Raw genomic sequence first — 22,071 nt, 5'->3', positions numbered from 1 at the left:
ACAGCGAGCGAGATTCCGCGAGCGTCGTGGATCAGCTCGAGCAAACCGTCGTCAGCACGCCCCCTGAGGACTATGTGTATCGAGACAACGACAGCTCTGGGCCAGACGATGACACAGAGTTAATGCCAAGTGACAGCGAGGAAGAAGCCCAGGAGCCAGAGTGGACTCCAGAACCAGGGCCACCTCAACCTGAACTCTCAGGACCAGGAGTGGGTGAAACTTGGGAAGTTACCCAAAGAGAAGAGAGCCTGTATCAGGTTAGCTGTAACACTCGCCACTGGACCAATGTAGCCACCGGGGTTACTTATCAGGAACCAGGCCTTGTCGGCTTGGGGGGTCCACCGTGGGGGGCAAGGTACGAAGTAGTCTACCGGGACTATAAGCGTATCGGATGGAGAATGGCCGGCAGCTGGGAAGGACCGACGACCTTTATGCAGCACTTGCCACTCCAGAATACCGTCATTCTTAACACCAGCGCGCCACCAGGGGTGGGCGAGGAATGGGAAATCATGGCTGAGAACCGACATAATAGGACATGGGTCCACGTCAATGATGACGGCCGGTACTATTACGAGATGTACAACCCAGTAACATACACCGAACTCGGAATAGGGCTCGTATACAAGGTCAGCCTAAGCTATGGCAATCGAAGGGTATGGGAAAGTGTCCTCGACCATAGCGTACATTGGGAATATTTCTGTGTGCGGCAACTTGCCGCCATTGGGGATAAACATCTCACGTTGGAGGTTAAAATCAAGGGAGTCAAGCTTCAGGCGATGGTAGACTCTGGGGCACAAGGGAACTTCATGTCTCCTACTGTTGTGCTCGAACACTACCTGTCAACCGAAGTAAAGGACAAGGGATACCATCTGGTACTGGCGGATGGCAAGATCGCCTCCGATGGACTGATCGAGGTCCAGACCGCTCCAGTCCATATGGGCATCGCCGGACACTCCGAAATAATCCAATTCGACGTCGTCAGGATTGGAAGGCACGACATCATCCTGGGGTTGCCATGGATGGAAAAGCATAATCCTGTTGTCGATTGGCAGACAGGAAAACTTGAGTTTAGTCGTTGCCAAGACTGCTGTTATCCACCGGGAACAGAAGCAGTGAGCATTCGAGAGGTTAGCGCCACCTCCAAGGAAGAGCTCGGACACCAAGACAAGGGTCCACTGATGAAGGATATACCATCAGCATACAAGAAGTTTGCGGCACTGTTCAAAGAAGAACGAGGCATCGAGGCCTTGCCGAAACACCAGGACTACGATCATCGGATCGAGTTAGAACCAGGTACCAAACCGATATTCCAACCACTTAGGGAATATTCGGCGACAGACTTGATGACGATCAAGCAATACATCGATGAAAACCTAGCGAAGGGATTCATCCGAGAGTCCAAATCTCCATGGGGGAGTAACGTCTTATTCGCAGAGAAGAAAGACGGTGGACGACGAATGTGCATCGACTACCGTCGATTGAACGATGCCACAAAGAAGGATCGTTATGCACTACCATTGGCCAAGGAGCTGCGGGACAGACTCGTTGGAGCCAAGATCTTCACTCAGCTTGACCTAAGAGGAGCATACAACCTCGTTAGGATGGCTGAGGGTGAAGAAGAGAAAACAGCATTTCGCACTCGTTTCGGTCACTACGAGTACACGGTCATGCCCTTCGGCTTGACTAACGCACCAGCCACATTTCAGCGTCTGATCAACAATGTTTTGCGGCCTTACTTAGACGTAACGTGCATATGCTATTTGGACGACATACTGGTCTACTCCAAATCAGAGGAGCAACATGTGAAGGACGTCACAGCCATTCTCCAGAGGCTGGAGGACGCCTGCCTGTTACTCAAACCAGAGAAGTGCAACTTCCACGTGGACGAGGTTGTCTTTCTAGGCTATGTGGTCACCACCGCAGGATTGGCTATGGATCCCAAAAAGATCAAAGCAATCATCGAGTGGACGGGGCCCACGAATGTCAAGGAAGTACAATCATTCCTCGGGTTTGCCAACTTCTACAGGCGATTCATCAAGGACTACTCGAAAATCGCCGGGCCACTCACGGAGTTGACCCACAAGGACAAGGAATTCCACTGGTCCGACAGCGCACGAAAAGCGTTTGAGGCACTCAAAGCGGCTTTCATCGCGGAACCAGTACTCACTTCCTTCACCCCCGACAAAGAAATACGCATAGAGACAGATTCTTCGGACTACGCTATTGGAGCCGTGCTCAGCCAGCCGGGCGAGGACGGAAGATAGCAACCAGTCGCTTACCATTCGCGGAAACTATCACCAGCAGAACTCAACTACGACATATACGACAAAGAGTTGCTGGCAATTGTGGACGCAGTACGCGAATGGAAGGTCTACCTCGAGGGCGCCGCCCACGAAGTACAGATCCTAACGGACCACAAGAATCTCATTTACTTTACAACGACCAAAGAATTGAACCGACGCCAGGTTCGATGGTATGAAACACTCTCTACCGTTAAACTTCGAATTTCTTATGTCAAGGGAACGGAAAACGCCAGAGCCGACGCTCTGAGCAGGAAACCAGAATATCTCGCAAACAAAACTCACGAATCCCACACCGTACTGCGGAAGGATGGTGATTCGCTAATAGTCAATCACCGACAGCTGGCCTCAACGGGCCAGGTCGCCGAGAAAATCTGGAGGGGCTATGCCAACGACCCGGTCATAGCCGAACAGAAGAAGCAGCTGGGCGAAGGATTCTCCTTCACCTCAGACGGCACGCTTCTGTACCAAGGACGAATCTATATACCCACTGGGGACAGGATTAAATTCGTCACGCACTGGCATGGGCTGCCCGCTCATGGACACCAGGGGGTAGCTAAGACACTGTCTAGGCTATCCAGGGAATACTACTTCCCAGGTATGAGGAAGGTAGTCAAAGACGTGGTAGCGTCGTGCGACACATGCATCCGGAACAAGGCATCACACCATGCTCCGTATGGGCTCATGAAGTCACCAACAACACCACCTCGCCCATGGAAATCAATCGCTTTGGATTTCGTGGTCGAGCTACCACCCTCGAAAGACCCAGTCACAGGAATCGTATACAACTCGATCTGTGTAATAACGGATAGGTTCACAAAGTACGCGTACATGGTACCAGTACTTGGAACACAGGACGCGCCCATGATGGCGCAGGTATTCCTCAGAACAATCTTCGCAAGCCACGGAATACCAGATGAGGTCATCTCAGACAGAGACAAGCTCTTCACCTCGAAGTTCTGGAAAACTCTCATCGCGCTCTTAGGAATGAAGCAGAAAATGTCAACCGCATTCCATCCTCAGACCGATGCACAGACAGAACGAATCAACCAGATAATGGAAACTTATCTTCGGTGTTATGTGAACTACAAGCAGGACGACTGGGTGCAACTACTTCCACTCGCTCAGTTTGCATATAACAGCGCGGACCAAGAGACCATTGGAGTATCGCCGTTCTACGCGAATTATGGGCACAATCCCACGGCATACAACCCACCAATAGCCGGTCAGGGTACCGCGCAAGAAGCCATACTACAGGCAGATGAGCTTAAACAGCTCCATGAAGAATTGTCAGCCGATATTCTCTTCATCGCGCAGAGATCTGCGATCTACTACAACAGAAAGCGTAGCATGGGACCAACGCTCAAGGAGGGGGATAAAGTCTACTTACTCAGAAAGAATATCGCAACCAAAAGACCAAGTCACAAATTGGATCACAAAAAGCTAGGACCGTTCAGGATTGCCAAAGTCAAGGGACCAGTCAATTATCAACTAGCTCTGCCAAAGACAATGAACATCCACCCAGTATTCCACATATCTCTCCTCGAACCAGCACCGCCAGGAGCACCGCCTGCTCCTGTCACCGAAATACAACCGGTCAATCCGAACGCCGAATACGAAGTAGAGGCTATCCTCGACTGTCAGAACTACCACGGCAAAACACGATATTTGATCAAGTGGAAGGGGTACCCACAGTCAGAAAACACCTGGGAACCCAAGTCTAACCTCCACTGCCCTGGGTTGCTGCGAAGTTTCCATCAACGAAACCCAGGTCTTCCCAGAAGGAGTTCCCAAAGTCAGGCAGCGGTTCATCAACCAGGTGGAACTCGGAGGAGTCGCCGGCGGGCGGCGGTGTAGGTGGCCGAGCGGCAGAAGCTTGCTTCTCCCTCTCCGCTGCTTCCCGCGCCTCCGCCTTCTCCACTCTTTCTTTTGCCTCAGCCTCGTCCAACTCATCCAGAGTTCTCAGACCACGACGAAGCATTTCCCTCCCTCGCTCGCGAAGCTCGGCTTGGCGCTGCTCGAGCTCGCGGACGCGAGCCAGGCCGGCCATGGCCGCCTCGAAGGCCATATCTCTCTCAAACTTCAGGCGATCTTCCTCCATACGAAGACTTTGGAGGTCGTCGATAGAAACCTGAAGAGCATCGCATTTCACGCCGCGACGGACACACTCCCCACACCTCTGGGACTTCTCATTCAGGACCACGCAATTGCGATGGTAGCGAATACAATTGGAACACGGCATGCTGGGCGAGCCGTAGGAGTTGATCGTTTCAGCAAGTGCTATCCTTTGTTTGTATTTGGTGGTTTTGGAGGACATGATGAAAGAAGAAGACGGCCATGGGTCGTCGTCGGTATTTCCTTTGGCATACTTAAGCGTGGGGACCACGCTAGGCAAGAAGGGGGATAGTGTTACGAACGCACTCAGAAGGAGTATCACGTGTGTCTTGGCCCTGAGGCTCGGCAGCATTGCTGCACAGAGAAGCCAAGAACTAGGAACGAAATCACGGGACCATGTGTCACGTGATGGCATGGAGCTTTTGGAACCATAGGGTCCAAGGTTCCTGGAGCCTGGGATCATAGGACCCATAGGGATCCAAGGCTAACGAAGGTTCTATATAAGACTGGCACGTCTGCCATTAGATAGGAGCTTCGTGCTCAACTTCAAATAGTATTCTGATACTTAGTAACTGTCTTCCCGTCTACGTGATACACCTACCTCTCGATCATCAGAGATCAACTGCAGCCTTCTGTATTTACAGCGAGTAAATACCGGACCGTTACAGATGCGTTAGAAGGGACTAAATAGAATATCTTGTACTCATAATAAGTAAGATTATATGAATAGCGAAATAGACTGAAGATAAGGCGTATAATATAATAAATACTAGTGACGGTTATTGAGAATCGAATTATCGTTCTCTGTGTTTTGTGAAGAGGATACTGAGTATCCTCTGTATAAATGTTAAAATTATATTCGAATGGAGTATCGTTGGGAATCATAATGGATCTTCTGATTATTAGTTGGGAGGTGAAGTTAGTACTTACCGGATTTAGGGTTCGATTATAAGTCCTAGTTATGATCGAACCCCAAATTTGTGCTAGCGTCTAGGCCGCCTGTAGAGCTCGGATATTTCAACAAGGCAGCAAATACTCTGCTTAATTAAGAACTAACAAGCAGACGTATATCCCTATGCATAGCTTGATACTAGTCCGCATCAGATACTTATTCGGACTGCATTTATATTCGTCGTCTGTAGATGTTTTGAAATCTGAGATACTATACTTCTCAAGGTAGGCTTTAGATATTGATTCCCTAACCGAGCCAGTCGACGAAGTATCTGTGAATAGACTGCCTAATCAGACGGTGCTTAAGCGAGCCTCCCGGTGTTCCTTGAATATCAGGGTTGATCGACCTTGTCCCTTGAAGTCCTAATTTACGACGACTTCTTAAATGCAAGGCAAACCACCTCTGTTCGCCTTGTTCTATTCCTAGTAATCGACTAGCCTTTGTCGTCTTTTTCATCCACTGCTGCGGAAGGACCTGGGACTGCTATCATATGTAATTACAAATAGGTCCGTCTCAGCTGCGGACACGACCGCTATCTCGTTTCATAGTGATGCATAGATTACGAGGACTCCCACAGAAGATACCCTCCCTGGATTATCGACGTCAAGGACAGGTACCAATCAATCCTCCACATCAATTGTCAATATATTATTACTGATATTTAACACAGCCATGATAAGCGATGTGGTTAGTATATAACGATTCGTAGACTTAATATACTAATAGTTATATCTAGGAAATTGCAGATTATTAATATATCTAGATTAGGTAGTTCTAACTCAGAAGATGTGGTTCAAGGAGTTCCTTGTCGTGGCACCGACTTGTCTACTAATATGTCTAAACCCCGCTGTAAGTAGGGAGAAGCTGCAGAATAAGGCAACCTGTGTACGCCCTTGTTATTCCTCGTTACTTACCGCTACTGCATCGACTTATCTCTTGCTAATGATGTTACTTCCCTTGTTATATGAACCTCGATCCGTACTGTAATATATCTAGACTTGTTATCTATGGTTCACGATGACTGATAGTATCTGCACTTTGATTACTTTGGGAAACTTAAATCTAGGCGATACCACGATTACTATGATTAGAAGGGCTGCCGGGCTTATCTGCGAGAAGTGAAAACGAAAATCGCTAGATAGGGAAGAGGAGGCTGGTATCCGGAAAAGGCCTAGATAATATTCTGATACTCTAGTGCAATAGATAGCGCCTAAAGGTCTTATTAATATCTACTATCGCAAGTAATTATTCCTTAATAGAGATTGGTATATAGTCGGTATAAACTCTGTTATCTTACCTGTTTCGGAATATATGTAGGCGCTTAACGTCTAGAATAACTACTTAGTTGTTACCGAAGCTATTTAACAGCTCGAGAAGATACTGTCCGGATTAAGAATACCTGTTACGGTATTTGAATCGTAAGCTATTATGATCCTGAGGAACTACTGAGTTCTTGTTGAAGCTACTTAGTAGCTTGAGAAGATCCTGTCCGGGTCAGGAGACGATCGTATTCTTGTATCGAAGATTTTATCCTGTCTGAGCACTGTAAAGGTGGTGTTACTCGCTTGTACGACCACGATTAATAGGGAAGGTCTCTCTTCTTTGACTGACTAGCAGCGCTCTGGATATTAGTTTAACGAAAAGGAAGAGGAAGCCTTTTGTTGAAAGTTCAGTAATATTATATCTGGATATTAGGATCCGGGAGATATCTTCGATAAATGGGAGACTTTCTACAAGGTTTATTATTATTAATGTAAATCTAGGCCGCACAGAGCTAACTTCGACCACCCTCAGGCCCTTACTAGAATTATCTATATGTGGGGAGCTAGCGTGTGTAATAAGGTCTAGGAAGCAGACCGTGTTATTAGCGACATCGACTATTTGATGATCATTCGGAAAGTCGAACATCAGAATAAACATCGTATACATGAAGTGGAGAAGGCAGCTATCAGGGATAGGTCCGGAAGTATAATTCAGTAGGACCTGGTAGGAATGAAAGTAATAGTCGAAGTGTTGTAAAGGCGGTGGAAGTTGAATTGGTCAGGCTCACCTGGACTATAATTAGATTATATAAGTAATGTATATAGTATTATTTCAATCTTGCCTTTGTGTTCGGAATACGTATAAGATCGAATGAGTAGCCTTGATCCCTCACTTTCGGAGCAAGGTAAACTACCTCTATTTGTAAAGATCTGTTTCTGATGATGTATTAAACCCTCGCTATGACTTGAAGCCTATCAGCTTCAAATATGGTCGAACGCCGACTGCTCTGATAAGTCTAATTACTAGGTGAACTTTTAGCTTATGATCTACACCTAACTTGAAGCTTTCCATGACCTTTATGGCTATCCCTAAAGAGAACGAGGAAACTAGTTCATAGAGTGCGGCTCTCGAGGCTAGTAGCCCCCTGCTACTAAGCGTAATGGGGGTTAATGATTCTAGGTTCATGTAAATGGGAGCTGTGGATGCCGATGGTGGCGGCACTACTTTACTGCATGGGCTAATAACCGTCGCCTAATTTGGTGGCTGCTCATGAGGCTGAGATTATAGCTTATTATATTTTTTATTTGTTGCAAATCGCATGAAGTCGCATAAAGTCGTAGGATGCCTAGCCCCGGCCACGCTTTACTCCCTATGTTATTTATTAATATCGTAATTTCGCAGGTTAGGTTCATGTGATATGACCCCCTTTTTAGCCTCGCTTATGTTTATTTTGTTTGGATAACTTCTGCTAGGAGTGTGCTACTTCGGCACAAGGCCGGGTATTATCGAGATAACTGATTAAAAGCTCGCTTCCCTAAGCGTCGTCCCCGTACTTCCGCCTTCCTAGATCGAGTTAGCCTAGATCTAGTTTCACTAGCGCTTCTTAACGTCTACTAAGTAAATACGCTTGCGTCGGGTAGCTGAAATTTGCTCTATTCCCATTATTAATATTCGTTAAGCGCCAGCGAAATAGATGTGTTAATATCAGGGAACTACTTTCTGCTCTCTCAACGCTAGCGTCTATTAGCCGAATTTTGCTCTATTATCCACGCTGGCGTTCGTCAAGCGCCAGCGAAATAGATGCGCTAACATCAAGGAGCTAATTTCTGCTGCCATTCAACGCCAGCGTTGTAGAGCTATTTCCTACTCCCTTTTCAGCGTTACAGAGCCGAATCTTACTCCATTCCCAATGCCACGGCTCGAGCGCTAACGAAATGGACGCCTCATCTCTACTGGAGGAAGATGACAGTCAATTAAGCCGTGTTGGAGGGAGCTACCTTAGAGACTTCCGTGTTCTAAAGGATTATAGAGGGAGTATTTTAAAAACTAAAGAAGGGGTCGACCTGTTAAATTACATTAGCGAATGGTCTCACCGACCCTAAGTTAGTATTCGAGGCGTATTATTCGCTGTAACGTATTTTGGGAACTGTATGAAACAATGAAACCATTGAAGTAAATAGCTATACGAATTTTTGAATAATCCACTATTTGATGTCACACTTGCAGTAAAGGAATAGCCTGTTGACCTTAGCGATCACCAGTGTCATGTCTGCTTCTGAGTTTCTTTTGTGGTGTTCCGCCTAATGCACCTTCCCCTAATATCCTGCTGCCCTCTCTTTGAAGCTGCTTCTCGTTTGTATCTACTGCTGTATTTGGGGTTAAAAGTAATATATTAATCCCTTGGTACTAGCTAGTCCAGATCTAAGCCTCCATACGTATAACTTACGAGTCACTTTCCCCGCGCCGGCAGACCTATTAGTGGCCTTAACCAACGCATGAAAAACCACCGCCCTTGAAAATACTCAAAGTGTGCTTAGTCATATATTAGCTTCAACAATGTTATATTAACTAAGACTCTAAGTTACGATACGGAAATATACAGAGAAATAAGTCCTTAAAGGCACTAGATACCAAAATTCGTTTAAACTCCTGTAGCACCTAAGAGTATCGTGATAATAGGCACTGATACTATTTCTCTCTATTCTATGCCACCTTCTCGTACTATTATACACTTCCTAGTGCATAGTATGATCTGAGGAATCCCTGAGCTGAGTTCTACGTACTTACTCTTCTTTCTCCCATGTCTTCCTAGATTAAGCTAAGTTAGTTAGAAAAGTTCAGCGCTACTACTTTTTCCTATAGACCGACCTAGACCCCTTTCATCAGGGAAACTCCTTACGCGGCCTGATTCGCCTTATTCTAAGTGATAACACGAGCTAAGTACTACTAACTTCCAGCTCCTCCTCTAGGATACCTTCCTATTTAGGCCGATTATCGTCATACTCAGGGGGAGTCGAGCTGAGCGCCGGTATAATCCCGTGCCTTAATCTGCCTTGAGCCTACCTCTTACGGACTGACTAACGACTTAGAGGGATCAGCTAGGCTAGCAGGATGCTTAGGGGCATATTAATGACCGGTGTTCGCCGCCTATATAGCCGGGTAGTTACGAGGGTCCGTCTCTACAAGGAGCTGAAAGTTTTATATAGGTAAGGCAGAACCAGCTCAGCGGCAAAGTTATATTAATGGAGTGAGCTTGGAATAGCTGGTGTACCTGCTGGCCGTAGCTAGGTTCATATAGCGGCGAGATTGTATCGAGGAAGAGATTTTGCTAAGGCTTAGGTTTACCCCTCACTTAACATAAAGCGAGGGAGAGACTTAGTATAGGCGGGGCTATAACCTCTGGGATACCCTTTTGTATAAATACACTAGCTGCAGAAATACCAGAAACCTCACATGCCTTGTGTCCGTGTAACTCTACTACTGATATAGTCCTGCCTTACTAGGATTCGTATATATCTCCCGGTGCTACTAGACCTTAATCGCTCCTGGACGCAGCTATTACTAATACGTGAATCTCTACCTTACTCTACCACCTGATCCTGCCCCTATATAATTATACCACCGATATGATTCTCCCTTAGTAGGATTTACACGAACCTCTAGTACTACTGCCTTGGGTATAACTATCTATCTCCCAGTGCTACTAAGCTTTTGGTATAATAGCTCCTTAACACGGTATCGCCCTTAGCTGACCTACCACCCCCTTTCATATAGTTCTTCCAGTGCAACTAAGTATTAGGATAACTGCTCCTTGACGCGGTAGCGCTGATGTAAGGCTCTACCTCGGTTTAGCCTGACCTAGCTGATCCTGAACCCTTCTGAACTGTGCCGCTAATATGATTCTGCCTTGCAAGGATTTCTATGAATCTCATAATATCACTAGCCCTTAGTATAACTCCTAGGCCGCACTATTAATACGGTATGAATCTTTGAGCCTCCGCCCCTTTTATTCGTGCAGATGAATCTCCTAGTGACACCGGATATTAGTGTAACTCCTGCCTGAAGCGGCTATTATGAAATATCCACTGTTCAGCAGGTGATCTTCCTTTGGTGGCCTAGCTAGTGCAGTTGTCCCTAATATAGTATGCATGAACCTCGGTGTAGTGCCTTCTAAGCGTAACCTTATAGCTATATGAATCCATAAGATCAACTAGTGAACCAGTGACCTTAATCATTCGCTATAGTTATCCAAGTAACTGCTGAGATAGAACTAATATAAACTTCTTCCTAATATAATATCATATCTGTATCTGCATAGGAACTAAGCCCGTTGACAGAATACCTTGACCTTCTAGGCAAAGCAAAAACTAGGAGAAAAAGAAGAAACACGCGAGTAAAGTATAGCATCAAAAGTTTCAAAGTAAAAAGGAGTAAACTAAGTGCCACTGAAATTCATGTCATAAAATCGCCTTGTAGCTGCCCATATGGTCAAGGTGACGTTATGGGATCATGAGGCTGAGATCTCTATTATGTGTATGTAAGCGATATGGATCCAAAATTGGTTCCGGAAGAATCTCGGTTATACGGGAGACGGGAGCCAAAATGGGATCTGTGTATACAGATAAGGGAAAGTGTAACCGGGCCTTGAGGGGAGCTAAGACGAGCCCCCTTGTGTATTAAAATAGTATTTCATATGCTCGTGCTGACTCTCCCGCTTTCCTCACTACTGCTCACCCGCTTCCTACCCTCGCCTTACCTTACTTACCTTAGCTCACCTTAGCTTACCTTAGCTCACCTTAGCTCACCTTAGCTCACCTAGTATTGCTAATAAAGTAGCCCTGCTTACTTTTCCGAATAGAAATAGATTTCGTGCAAGTGAGGATTCAGGTCAAACAACTAGCTGTTATTTAATTCTTCTCAGGTCTTACTTTATAGACCTGCTTCAATGTTAGTATTATAGTATTTCTCGTATTCGGGTTTATTACTTCTAGTATAGGCGCTCTTAGTTAAGAGAAGGATTAGTTAGGAGAATGAAATACTTAGGTAGCGGGCTAATTCATTAGCAGATAACGAATACTCTACATGTTAATATTAACCCGGAGGCACTAGTAGTAGCCTAGGTATCAAGTAACTTCGTATGTTGTACTATGGCCGTAATATCAGTAGTATTTCTTCAGAATATAACTGACCGAATGGGCGTCGGTTGGACGTTCACTTTCTTTAGTTGTCTATACTTAGTATCTGGACTTTTATTCATAGTAGAAAGAAACATGAGTATGAAGTGGAGACTACAACGCCTTAGAGTATCTAAGAATTAGGAAGTTTAGAGTTTATATATTTGGCTGGTAGCGCTAGATGATATATGCAATTTTGTTCTTAAAGCTAATGTTAGTCCTTCTTATCACAATTCTACTTAAAGGCCTTGAAAACCTTTTAGATACTTGTCCACAAGTTCTTGAATCCATTCGATAAGCCTTTATTATTGGTATTTGTTAGTGAGATCTGCTACAATATACAATTAGAAGGAATAACTTATATCTGTCGGTACCTGGTTATATTTATATAAAGAGAGGATACACATAGTCCGCCGTATCTGGGAATATTTAGCGCTATTATATAGACTTATTACTTCTGCCAAACAGCTTATATAGTATATAGTCGGAGCTGGTCTTCGTAGTCTCCCTCAGGTGCCGAAATAGGAAAGTGCTTATAATACTCGCGAGTCCATGCTCGGCCAAGCTGAAACCGTGGCATAACCATATTTACAACGTCCACTACGCACACTTGAATTTATAATCCTATAAGATAGAACAGTAGATTAAGAATACTTATATTTATTATGCGCCCAGATTATCGCGGGATCGAAGACAATAGGTTCGTCAGTTGAGGCATTTGTCGCCAGATTTCCATACCAGATATCGCTATAAACTAGAACTGGCGTGATTCGATTATCACCAGTATGTAGAGGCCATAGGAGCCTAGGAATCACCTTCTTGTACAGTAACGGAAGCAATTTCTCCAGCTCAGCACTTGGCCCTTAAGCTTCTCGTTCTTACTATACTCTCCTTTTCATGGAGTTCATGAACATTTCCTTCTAAGTATCATACTACGTGACGTCACGAGCTTTATTACTATTATAGGTTACAATATGAAAACTAAACTGCCCCTTTAGGGACAGAGGCACGCTGTCCCGGTGTATCTTTGCAAGCGATACGCAGAACTTCTGCATATCGGGAACTTCTTCAATCATGTCGACATACTCGCTGAGGTAGAAATAGGTGTTAGGATCAGAGATATAGGTTCCAGCTCCAATTGGCTTTGGCAAGAAGTTGGGAGCAACACCGTAAAGTGTCTTCGCTGCTTCATATTCGCCATAAACAAGCCCCAGGCCGTCAGGGCCTTCAGCTACTTTGAGAAATAGGTTGTACGGGGAGCCGTCTTCCAGGGCAAGACTAATTCTGGCTGTCCGTGTCCAGAAACTTGCGCCATGTGGCAAGGCAGATGTCACTTGTGAGCCAGGTGGAAAGTTTATATGTGAGGCGAAGTCAGTATCTTCTATTCGAAGCAATACAGTCCAACTCACACTCTTCGACTCTTTCATCAATGTTGACTTCCTCGAGCAAGCTTTGTATCTGGGGGGCCTGCACACCAGTGTCACCTGCACAATCCATCGCTTTTACCTCTGCGCGTGGAAAGCGGGTCGACGTTAATATTTTGGCGGACGAAAGAATGGCGACAAAATTGCTTTATAGCTCGGGTCGAAAGACCTATTCGGTGTTTTGAACAGGTCTTGGAGATTAGCTGGTGGCGATGGTCTACTTGCGTCTTCCAGCTCCAGCCAGCAATTGAGGACTAGATCTGGATCCGAGAAGCAGAATTACTGGTCGTAGGTGGTCCCAGGTGGGCCCAGATGGAGGGTCTCCTATCTTGCCTACCGCCAGAGGTATTCCGAGATGGCTGCCAAGTTTGGTCTCACGCTGCAGACATGCAGTGATATGCATTGCTGCTCTAAGTTCCCTAATGATTCAAGATGTGTGGCGGCCTGCAAACATTTTCATTCGTCGCCCACTTTTTCTGTCATTTCTTATCTGTTTGAAGAAGCAGGACTCCGGGCACTTGGAACATCTGATAATGACGTGTCAGATGAAGTTGGTTCACGAAGCTTGTCTTAAAGCAGTGTCTCTTGGCAGCCGTGAGGCAATTATTTACCAGCATGAGAACAAAGGATGTTTCATCCGCAATATGAGTCTCCGCTCAACGCAAGGCGTTGATCCAGCTACTGCCATGGTAAATGTCCCTGTCAACTGCGTAGCAAACTTTGGGACATGTTATGGCCCGTTTCGTTCCCGACCTTCTGGGCCTTGGGCTGCTTCAATCGTAGCTTAGGCCTCGCTGGATCTGCAGCTGCCCACCCACAAATCACAACGAAACGTCCATGCCACCATTCTGGATATTGGTCTTACTCTTGAGCTGTTTCTCTTGAAATTGCAAACTAGACTGCTTGATGTGGTTGAACCTTCCTCTCTTTCATTCTCGTTCAAGAGCAATGCTGTTTTCTGTATTGCTGCCCACCCAGGCACCCTAAGCACATGGATTCGGTGAGTTTCGTCGTTGCCTGAGATATCCTCCTGTCTTTCCGCTCTGCAAATACTGACCACTGTATCGTAACTGTTAGGACACGCCAACAAGCCAGGGCAAGAAGCGATCCGACTTTTCTTTCTTGGAAAGAAAATTCCGTGGGCTTAATTTGCGAAGATGTGCTTCCGTCACGACCGCTGAGAGCATCGGGGATCTTGGACTGAACCTCCTCTACGAACCATCCGACTGCAATCTTGACTTTGTCTTCGTACATGGGCTCCGTGGAGGATCAAGAAAGACATGGAGTGCTTCACCAAGCACTGCACATTACTGGCCAAAAGAATGGCTCCCTGCGGATCCTGATTTCAGACATGTTAGGATACACAGCTTTGGATACAACTCTGACTGGCTCGATAGCAAAGAAAACTTGCTCACGATTCATGACTTTGGCCAATCTTTGATCGGAGAAGTGCACAATACCCTTGGCCGTCGAGCACCAAATACACCAATTGTGTTCATTGGGCATAGCATGGGTGGACTTGTGATCAAAAAAGCATGTATTCTTTCCCGCGAAAATCCTATTTACCGCGATATTTGCGCCCGGATTCATACCATATATTTCCTGGCGACACCACATCGGGGATCTGATCTAGCCCAGACTCTCAACCACATGCTGAGAGCAATGCCATCTGGATCCAAGCCATTCGTTGGAAGTTTAGCACGGGGCTCGGAATCAATAACTGTAATCAACGACCAATTCCGACATGTCTGTAGTGGTATATCGATCCACTCATTCATGGAAAGTGTCCCAACAAATTGGGGCTTCGGGTCTGGTCTTATTGTGGATAAGAATTCGGCTTCTCTTGGTGCGTAAAAGCTATTTCTTTATGCTGTGAAGTCTCGCTAATCTCCAGAAAAAGGGTTCCCCAACGAACAAATTCAAACATTGAATGCTGATCACAGGGGAATATGTAAATTCGAAAGCCCAGACGACAGCAACTTCCGCACGTTGCGCAATGCTCTTGCTGCGACAGTTCATGATATCGAGCGCAGAGGTATGCTTCAATTGGTGGCAGAAGAGAACTGATCTAATGCATCTAAAGTACCAAAAGCCAAGCAGCAGCTATATCGCCAGGAAATGCACAGTATCTCAAAGCTTCTTAATGTCCCTGGTGCGCCCATCGATGATTTCAACGAACTTGAGGATGTACGGATTCCAGGATCTTGTGAGTGGATCACGAGTAGCAAGAATTTCTTAGACTGGCAATACGGATACAACTCTCCAAGGTATTTCTGGCTCACAGGACAGCCTGCCATCGGGAAGTCCGTCATCACTGCACACTCAATAGGATGTCTGGGCACCAGCAGCTGTAGCTATTTCTTCTTCAAGTATGGCGACAACAAGAGATCCAGTCTGAGCGCAGCGCTCCTCTCTTTGGCTTACCAAATGGCAGAACAGAATCAAGCCATACGCCGTTTTCTGATAGATTCTTTTACTGACGATGCGAATTTGGACAAAGATGATTATCGTGGCATTTGGCGCAAGTTATTCGTTGGCGGTATATTTCTTGTACACTTCAGTAATACGTAAGTGTGAAGCCTCTCAATCCTGATTTCCTGAAGATAATGACTGATATTTTGCAGACACTTTTGGGTTCTCGATGCACTTGATGAATGTAGTGCTGCGGATAAGAGAATCTTCGACAACTTCTTTGCTTTTCTAGCGAATATCGACAGCACCATCCCTTTAAAAGTCTTTATCAGTAGTCGTTCTTCGGTTGATCTTGAGCGCTTGTTCTCTGGATTGGCCTACACCCAAACTCGTATCTCCGTTGAGGATTCACAGCACGATATCCGGATGTTTATGGAAGCTCACGCAGACGATTTACCCGTTGATGATGACCGCATGAAGATTTCTCTCATAGAGACGATGGTGAGAAAATCTGCCGGGTGCTTTCTGTGGACTGTGTTGGTCATGCGTCAACTCCAAGACATCTTCACGGCAGACGAAGTAGAGGAAATCCTTGACGAAGTTCCTCAAGAAATGGATGCCCTGTATACTCGTAATCTGAACATCATGGCCAGCAGGCCGCGCTCTAAAAGGCTTGCACAAACGGTGCTTACATGGACAGTCTGTGCTACGAGAGCGCTCACGCTCCATGAGCTTAAAGCTGCTATTCTTTTAGACATTGGTACTGCTGTTACTCGAAATCTGGAAACGTCCATCTCAACCCTTTGCGGCCAGTTCGTATTCGTCGACAGACAAAATCGAGTTCAAATTGTCCATGAGACGGCGCGGACGTTTTTGCTGGCTCTCAATGAGCATTCAGGATTTCAGCTTCAGCTACCGCTGGGAAACGTCCAGCTTGGACTGGCATGCTTCCGATATCTGAATAGTGATGAGATGATGTCCCCAAAAAACCGCAGAGGATCGGGGACGACTATCAATAGCATGGCTGATTATGCTTGCGAATATTTTTTCGGAGCACTTGGTTCGAGCTACGTCGTCTTCGGATGCTCTGTCTCTAGCTGTCTTGGCATTTCTGGACACGAAGATCCTGGTCTGGATTGAGAAAATGGCAGAGCAGAATCGTTTGAGTTGCCTCTTGAAGGTCGCAATGCATTTCAAAACATACCAGGCAAGAAGATCAAAGCATGTTGCGCCTTTACGAGATCTTGTTAGTACTTAGGCAATGGACCTCCCCCGGATCGTAACTGAATTTGGCACCAATCTGTAGAATCACCCGGTCGCGATACATCACCTCATACCACCGCTATGCCCACAAAGCTCTGCTATTCATCGTCAATTCGGAGCTTCAGAGAACGGCTTTCAACTTCAAGGGCTGTCAAACGTGGATTGGAATGATCGCATATCGTGCTGGTACTACGATAAAACCACGAAATCTGTTGCATGTCAAGACAAGTGGTTCTCCGTTGGTCTAGCAGATGGTGTCATTCATATCTACTGGGCCTCCACATGTCAAGAGTTCCTGAAGATCAACCATGGCGAAGCGGTGAGGATCCTTCGATTCGGCAACCTATCAAAGACATTAGTTTCTACAGGAATCCGAATGGTGAAGCTGTGGGACCTGAGTACTGGATCCCTGCTGTGGGAACACCGATTGAACTCGGATCTTCTTGACATTGAGTTCGATGATGATGATCGATCGCTTATCGCTGCTACGAGGTCAAAGAGGTTACTGATTTGGTCCACTGCCAATGGGGTGCTGACGTCGAAAACGAGCTGGCACCACGATCTGCCTCACGACTGTCGGCACTTGATTGCCAGGGCTCCATCAACTGTCACGATCTCATGGAGCCACAAGCTGATGGCAATAGTGTACCGAAGTTTGCCGCTTTCCCTTTGGGATCTTGAGAGCCAAGAACAGCTCGGCTTCTGCATTAAAGCTTTCGACGACGGGAATGACACCTCTAACAACATTACATCCGTCTGTTTCAATCCCATAAAAAGCCTCAACATACTTGCTGTCGCATATATGGATGGAGATGTTGCCTTATTCGACACGGTATCCCGGGTGATGAAGTGCCATGCCAAAGTACAGACACAACTTCTTGCTGTCTCAGCTGACGGAAGGACACTGGCGGGCGGCGACTCGGTCGGCAACATCAAGTTGTTTGACTTTGAAACACTGCAAATACTCTACCGCGTTACCCTTTCGAGTGACGGAATAAGCGCAATAGCATTTACGGCAGATTGCCTCCGACTTTTAGAGCTTCGTGGAACGCAAGTTAATGTTTGGGAGCCATCCGCGCTGGTCAGGAAGTGGGATCATGCCCTAGAAGAAAGCAGTGTCTTTTCAAGCGAAATATCGGCGAGGACAGTCCAAGACAGCGAAAGTGAGTTTGACGACGAAGGCGCAAATATTACCTGCATCAAGGCTGCTGCAAATGGGAGTAAGGTGCTCAGTGGGAGAGTCGATGGGTCTATTTCAGTCCATGATCTTCACACAGGGGCATCACATTTCCAAGAGATATACAGACACAGTGGTGCATCAATACGATGCCTGGATTGGAGTGCTGACCTTCAGATCATCGCAAGTGCAGACGCCTCTAGTCGATTCAAGGTGATGGAATTATCCGGAGATCAACCAAATGCCATCAGCAGTGTTTCAGAGGTCTTGAACGGGCAACTCTCCTACGGGCACCTGATCAATCAGACCCTAATCAGCCCCGACAAGACCAGACTACTAGTCTCTTCATCAGCTGCGGACCTCATTTGGTCCTTGGAGACTAGAAATGTCATTGCCTCGCGAACGGTTGAGACCTTGGAGCCAAGGATATGGTTTCAACACCCACAAGACAGTACCAAGATCATGCTCATCGGAAATTCCATGCTATGTACATTTCCATGGGAGTCGCCTGCGACCTTATTGCCAAATTCCGAGATACCGATTGTGATGCCAGGCGACAGTGGCGTTGACCTGAAATGGAAACTGGTCCATTCTGTCAACACAGATCTTAATTTCAGATCCCACTCAAAGCATTCCGTCAAACAATCACTTGTGTTATTCGGAATCGGAAATTCGTCAGTCTACAGTATCGAGCTTTCAGCTGGCCGCTCCTCACATGAAGCACGACCCCTGTTTCTCTCGGAAAGTGCCACGAATGTTCCTTCTGTCACAACTCTTCTGGGTTTTGCACCAAGCTTTTTTGGCGGCGGCTCCCTGCTCGTCTTCTTAGCGGATAACGGTTGGATTTGCTCAATTGACTTGAATCGCCAGTCAGCGCGTTCCACTTTCCAGCGCCACTTTTTTTTACCATCTGCATGGCTCAGTACGAGCGCCAAGGTCATGGCTGTTGTGACGAGTAAGAGGCAGATATTATTTATTCGGGGACATGACCTTGCTGTCATAAAAAATGGCTTGGATGTCGCGCAGACAGTCCAAATGAGCTAAATGTAGTCAGGAATTGAAATTGTACCAAGCGCAGTTTAGATTTGGAGTTAGTCGAGTTAGTCTTGCGACTGTTCTTAAGTATCGTAACCTTTTGGACACATTTCTCAATCTGCCACTTTCAGATTAATCCACAACATCTCTCCCGAGTGGATTGATTGACAAGAACAGACATAGAGATATTTGATGGTGTGAGACGAGTGGCTGTTGATTTTCTGGCAGCAAATGTGTCAAGATATGAATATTCTCGCTCCTCCCGAAGCTGTTGCACTGTTGCACACAACCATGTCACTAGCTCACATGCGCAGTCCAACCTGATATCCGGAAAATGGCATGCTATGAAAAGGGTAAGACAGTAACGACAGGATTCCATTCAGACTTCTGTTGGAATATAATCCGAAAATTTCAGGTACTTGCCCCCTCCGCAGCTTTGGCATATCTTGCTGCAGTCCATCTTCTCATCCCCTTTCCAAACCATACCATTCCCAAGAACGACATGTTGGAAACCAGACAAATGATCGCCATGATGATACTAGTATTTCTCAACCCATCAGCACTCAGCCATGGTTGTATGGCAAACGTGAAGCCCATTCCGAACAGATTCCTCACAAACAACATCAGCACCAAAGCCTCAGATGCGACCAGAGAGTAGCAATCAACCGCATAAGTGATGGCAATCGCTCCACCAGAACCAATTCCGAACGCAATACATCCTGTCCCAAAACCAGCTGAGAGGATCCATGGAAGTCCGTAAAAGGCCCCCAAGCCATACATCAACAGACCCCCGGAATTGATAATACTGGGTACAAGCATTGTCCACAGACGCATTTCCGGCTCTGCAATCCCACCGTTTCGACGAGCGAGATACAACAAGCATTTGTCTGAGACTGTTCCGCCCCAGAGCATACCCAGAATACCGCCTATGAAAGCAGCGAAGTTGATGTTTCCCACGTTGACGACTGAGAAGTTGTAGGGCTCCAGAGAGAAGATCTCGCTTTGAGTAGTGGCGAGGAGGGATAGCCACATAACTTGAACTCCGTAGACAATGCCGGCCCACATGACTGCGGGGTAGGACACCAATGCGAAAGGGCGAAGTGCGATGACGATCCAAGATCGAGGGTCATTTTGTGAGGTTTGAATGAGACTGAAGCGCTGCATGTAAGTCTTTGGTGGTGGAATGGGTGTATCATCGTCGTCGTGAGCACCTGTGGATGCGATGGCTGTCTGTTTGTCTTGCCCTACTTCGAGTTCCTTGATTGTGGCATGAGCTGATGCTGGGACTCCGCCAACTTCGACTGATGAGATGGGTCGGCGGTAGGTCGATTCTTCCATGGTGAAGAGCTCTGCAATTTGTTTGTGTCAGCCATTATCTGAAGTGGATACTAGAATTGGGCTGGAAAGTACTTACGAATAACAAGAAGTGCGAACAGAAATATCACCAGATACCAATAGCACCATCTCCAAGTTTGAGATTCTGCAACGTAGCCTGCGGCGACGGGCCCGAGGTATGATCCGGCATAGATGGTAAAGAGCAATAAGCTCAACCTTGTACCTCTTTCATGAGCGAAAAAGATATCCATAGTCGAGATCTCAACAAGGGAGTCAACAGGAGCAGCACCAATGCCCGTCAAGACATTAACTCCGTAGAAGACCCCAACTGTTTGGGAGACCCCACCCATGACACAGCCAACTAGGTTGAAGACCGTGGCAATCAGATAAACTGGCCGACGACCGATCTTCATCGCAGTCGGTTGGAGGAAGACGCAACCGAGTCCAAGGAACAGCCAGCACATTGCTGAAGCAACGTTGAGCTGGAAATAAGATGTGTTGTAGTCGATTGTGAGTTGAGTCCATACAGGCCCTCCCCAATTTACAGAGACAGCGGCAATAAAACCCCACCACCAAAGTAGCCAGTAATGGTACTCTTTCCGAAAACGAGACCAGTTGAGGGGATCATTGGGGTCGCGAGTTGGTTGTGGAACGAGGACAATGTCGGAATTGCTGCCTTCCATGTGCTGGACATTCATGGTGTGCATTACTGTGGTAAAGTCAGCTCTTGATGCACAAATCTTTTGGTCGGCACTTACAGTCAATAATCCGAATCGTGCCAGGAACCATTTCAACACCCTCCACCGTATCGAACTGCATAGCAGACGCCATGTTAGATTGATCGATTGTCTCGACGACAATAGTGTTGGAAAATGAGGAAGGGCTTAGAGTAACACAACTACGATTTCGACCTTCAAGTCAAGCAGCGAGGTTGTCAGGTACTTATGCTCATGCCTCGACGCCGCCAGATCCTAAATCGGCGGATGCCGCCTGACAAGAAATGTACCAAAGATGGGCGCGGCAAGGCTGAGAGAGTCCAGTCTGGTCTGTCCAGAAGGAATTCCTCCCTCAGTTTGACAATGGAGCACCACCTTTATCTCGGCTCGGCTATCATTGCAGGATGCAGCATAGATGCTAATATAGCATATTGCGGGGTTGTGGTAGAGATAACGCTAGGCAATAAAGCTATTCGCATGCGACTTCTCTTTTCGTTCTAGCTGCCCAGTACCAGCCTGTGTGCCTGTCTGTCTCGAACTTCCCCCGCAAGCCACACCCACTCTCGACTATTTTACAACCCCTTCATCCGTTAGTCTTGAAGAGAATATCTAGGTTATTCGAAGTCGAAAGGTGGGATGACTCGGGTATGTGCACGGGCCGGTGCCGACAAGCGAGCCGACGGATAGGGGTTTGTTTACTTGACAAGGGTCGTCTAGAAAAGTTTAGTAAACCTCTGCTGCTCGATGACAGCACACATTTCCAGATATGGGATTTTGAAGTCCCAGGCTAATCAAAGAACATTGAGTTGTGTCATGGAAAGCATCAATGATTATTTACATCCTCGTGCTCCTCACACCACGAACGGGCGTCTATATCTCTTGCTTCAGAGCGACAAAGAGCTCGG

General features: G+C 46.5%; 5 protein-coding genes across 5 annotated transcripts; 2 read left to right on the top strand and 3 right to left on the bottom strand.

Moving 5' to 3' along the window:
* Positions 1–4,020: 4,020 nt before the first annotated feature.
* Positions 4,021–4,617, bottom strand: ONS95_006763 (uncharacterized protein; the record flags this gene model as incomplete). Its single annotated transcript, XM_058500238.1, has 1 exon — positions 4,021–4,617. One exon carries the CDS (start codon positions 4,615–4,617, stop codon positions 4,021–4,023), a length of 597 nt encoding a protein of 198 aa, XP_058350074.1.
* Positions 4,618–12,736: 8,119 nt separating this feature from the next.
* On the bottom strand, positions 12,737–13,231 carry ONS95_006762 (uncharacterized protein; the record flags this gene model as incomplete). The annotated part of the gene is made up of 1 exon (XM_058500237.1): positions 12,737–13,231. One exon carries the CDS (start codon positions 13,229–13,231, stop codon positions 12,737–12,739), a length of 495 nt encoding a protein of 164 aa, XP_058350073.1.
* A 988-nt stretch (positions 13,232–14,219) lies between these two features.
* Positions 14,220–17,255, top strand: ONS95_006761 (uncharacterized protein; the record flags this gene model as incomplete). Its single annotated transcript, XM_058500236.1, has 5 exons — positions 14,220–14,228; positions 14,306–15,074; positions 15,129–15,263; positions 15,312–15,795; positions 15,853–17,255. 5 exons carry the CDS (start codon positions 14,220–14,222, stop codon positions 16,778–16,780), a joined length of 2,325 nt encoding a protein of 774 aa, XP_058350072.1. The 3' UTR covers positions 16,781–17,255.
* Positions 17,256–17,279: 24 nt separating this feature from the next.
* ONS95_006760 (uncharacterized protein) lies at positions 17,280–19,124 on the top strand (the record flags this gene model as incomplete). The annotated part of the gene is made up of 1 exon (XM_058500235.1): positions 17,280–19,124. One exon carries the CDS (start codon positions 17,280–17,282, stop codon positions 19,122–19,124), a length of 1,845 nt encoding a protein of 614 aa, XP_058350071.1.
* A 402-nt stretch (positions 19,125–19,526) lies between these two features.
* On the bottom strand, positions 19,527–21,281 carry ONS95_006759 (uncharacterized protein; the record flags this gene model as incomplete). The annotated part of the gene is made up of 3 exons (XM_058500234.1): positions 19,527–20,464; positions 20,530–21,159; positions 21,209–21,281. 3 exons carry the CDS (start codon positions 21,279–21,281, stop codon positions 19,527–19,529), a joined length of 1,641 nt encoding a protein of 546 aa, XP_058350070.1.
* Between the last annotated feature and the right edge of the window lie 790 nt (positions 21,282–22,071).

This window comes from Cadophora gregata (genome assembly GCF_030347475.1).
Source record: "Cadophora gregata isolate MNR1 chromosome Unknown scaffold_18, whole genome shotgun sequence".
In the NCBI taxonomy this organism is placed as follows: domain Eukaryota; kingdom Fungi; phylum Ascomycota; class Leotiomycetes; order Helotiales; family Ploettnerulaceae; genus Cadophora; species Cadophora gregata.
This window is presented reverse-complemented; position numbering and strand designations above follow the sequence as displayed.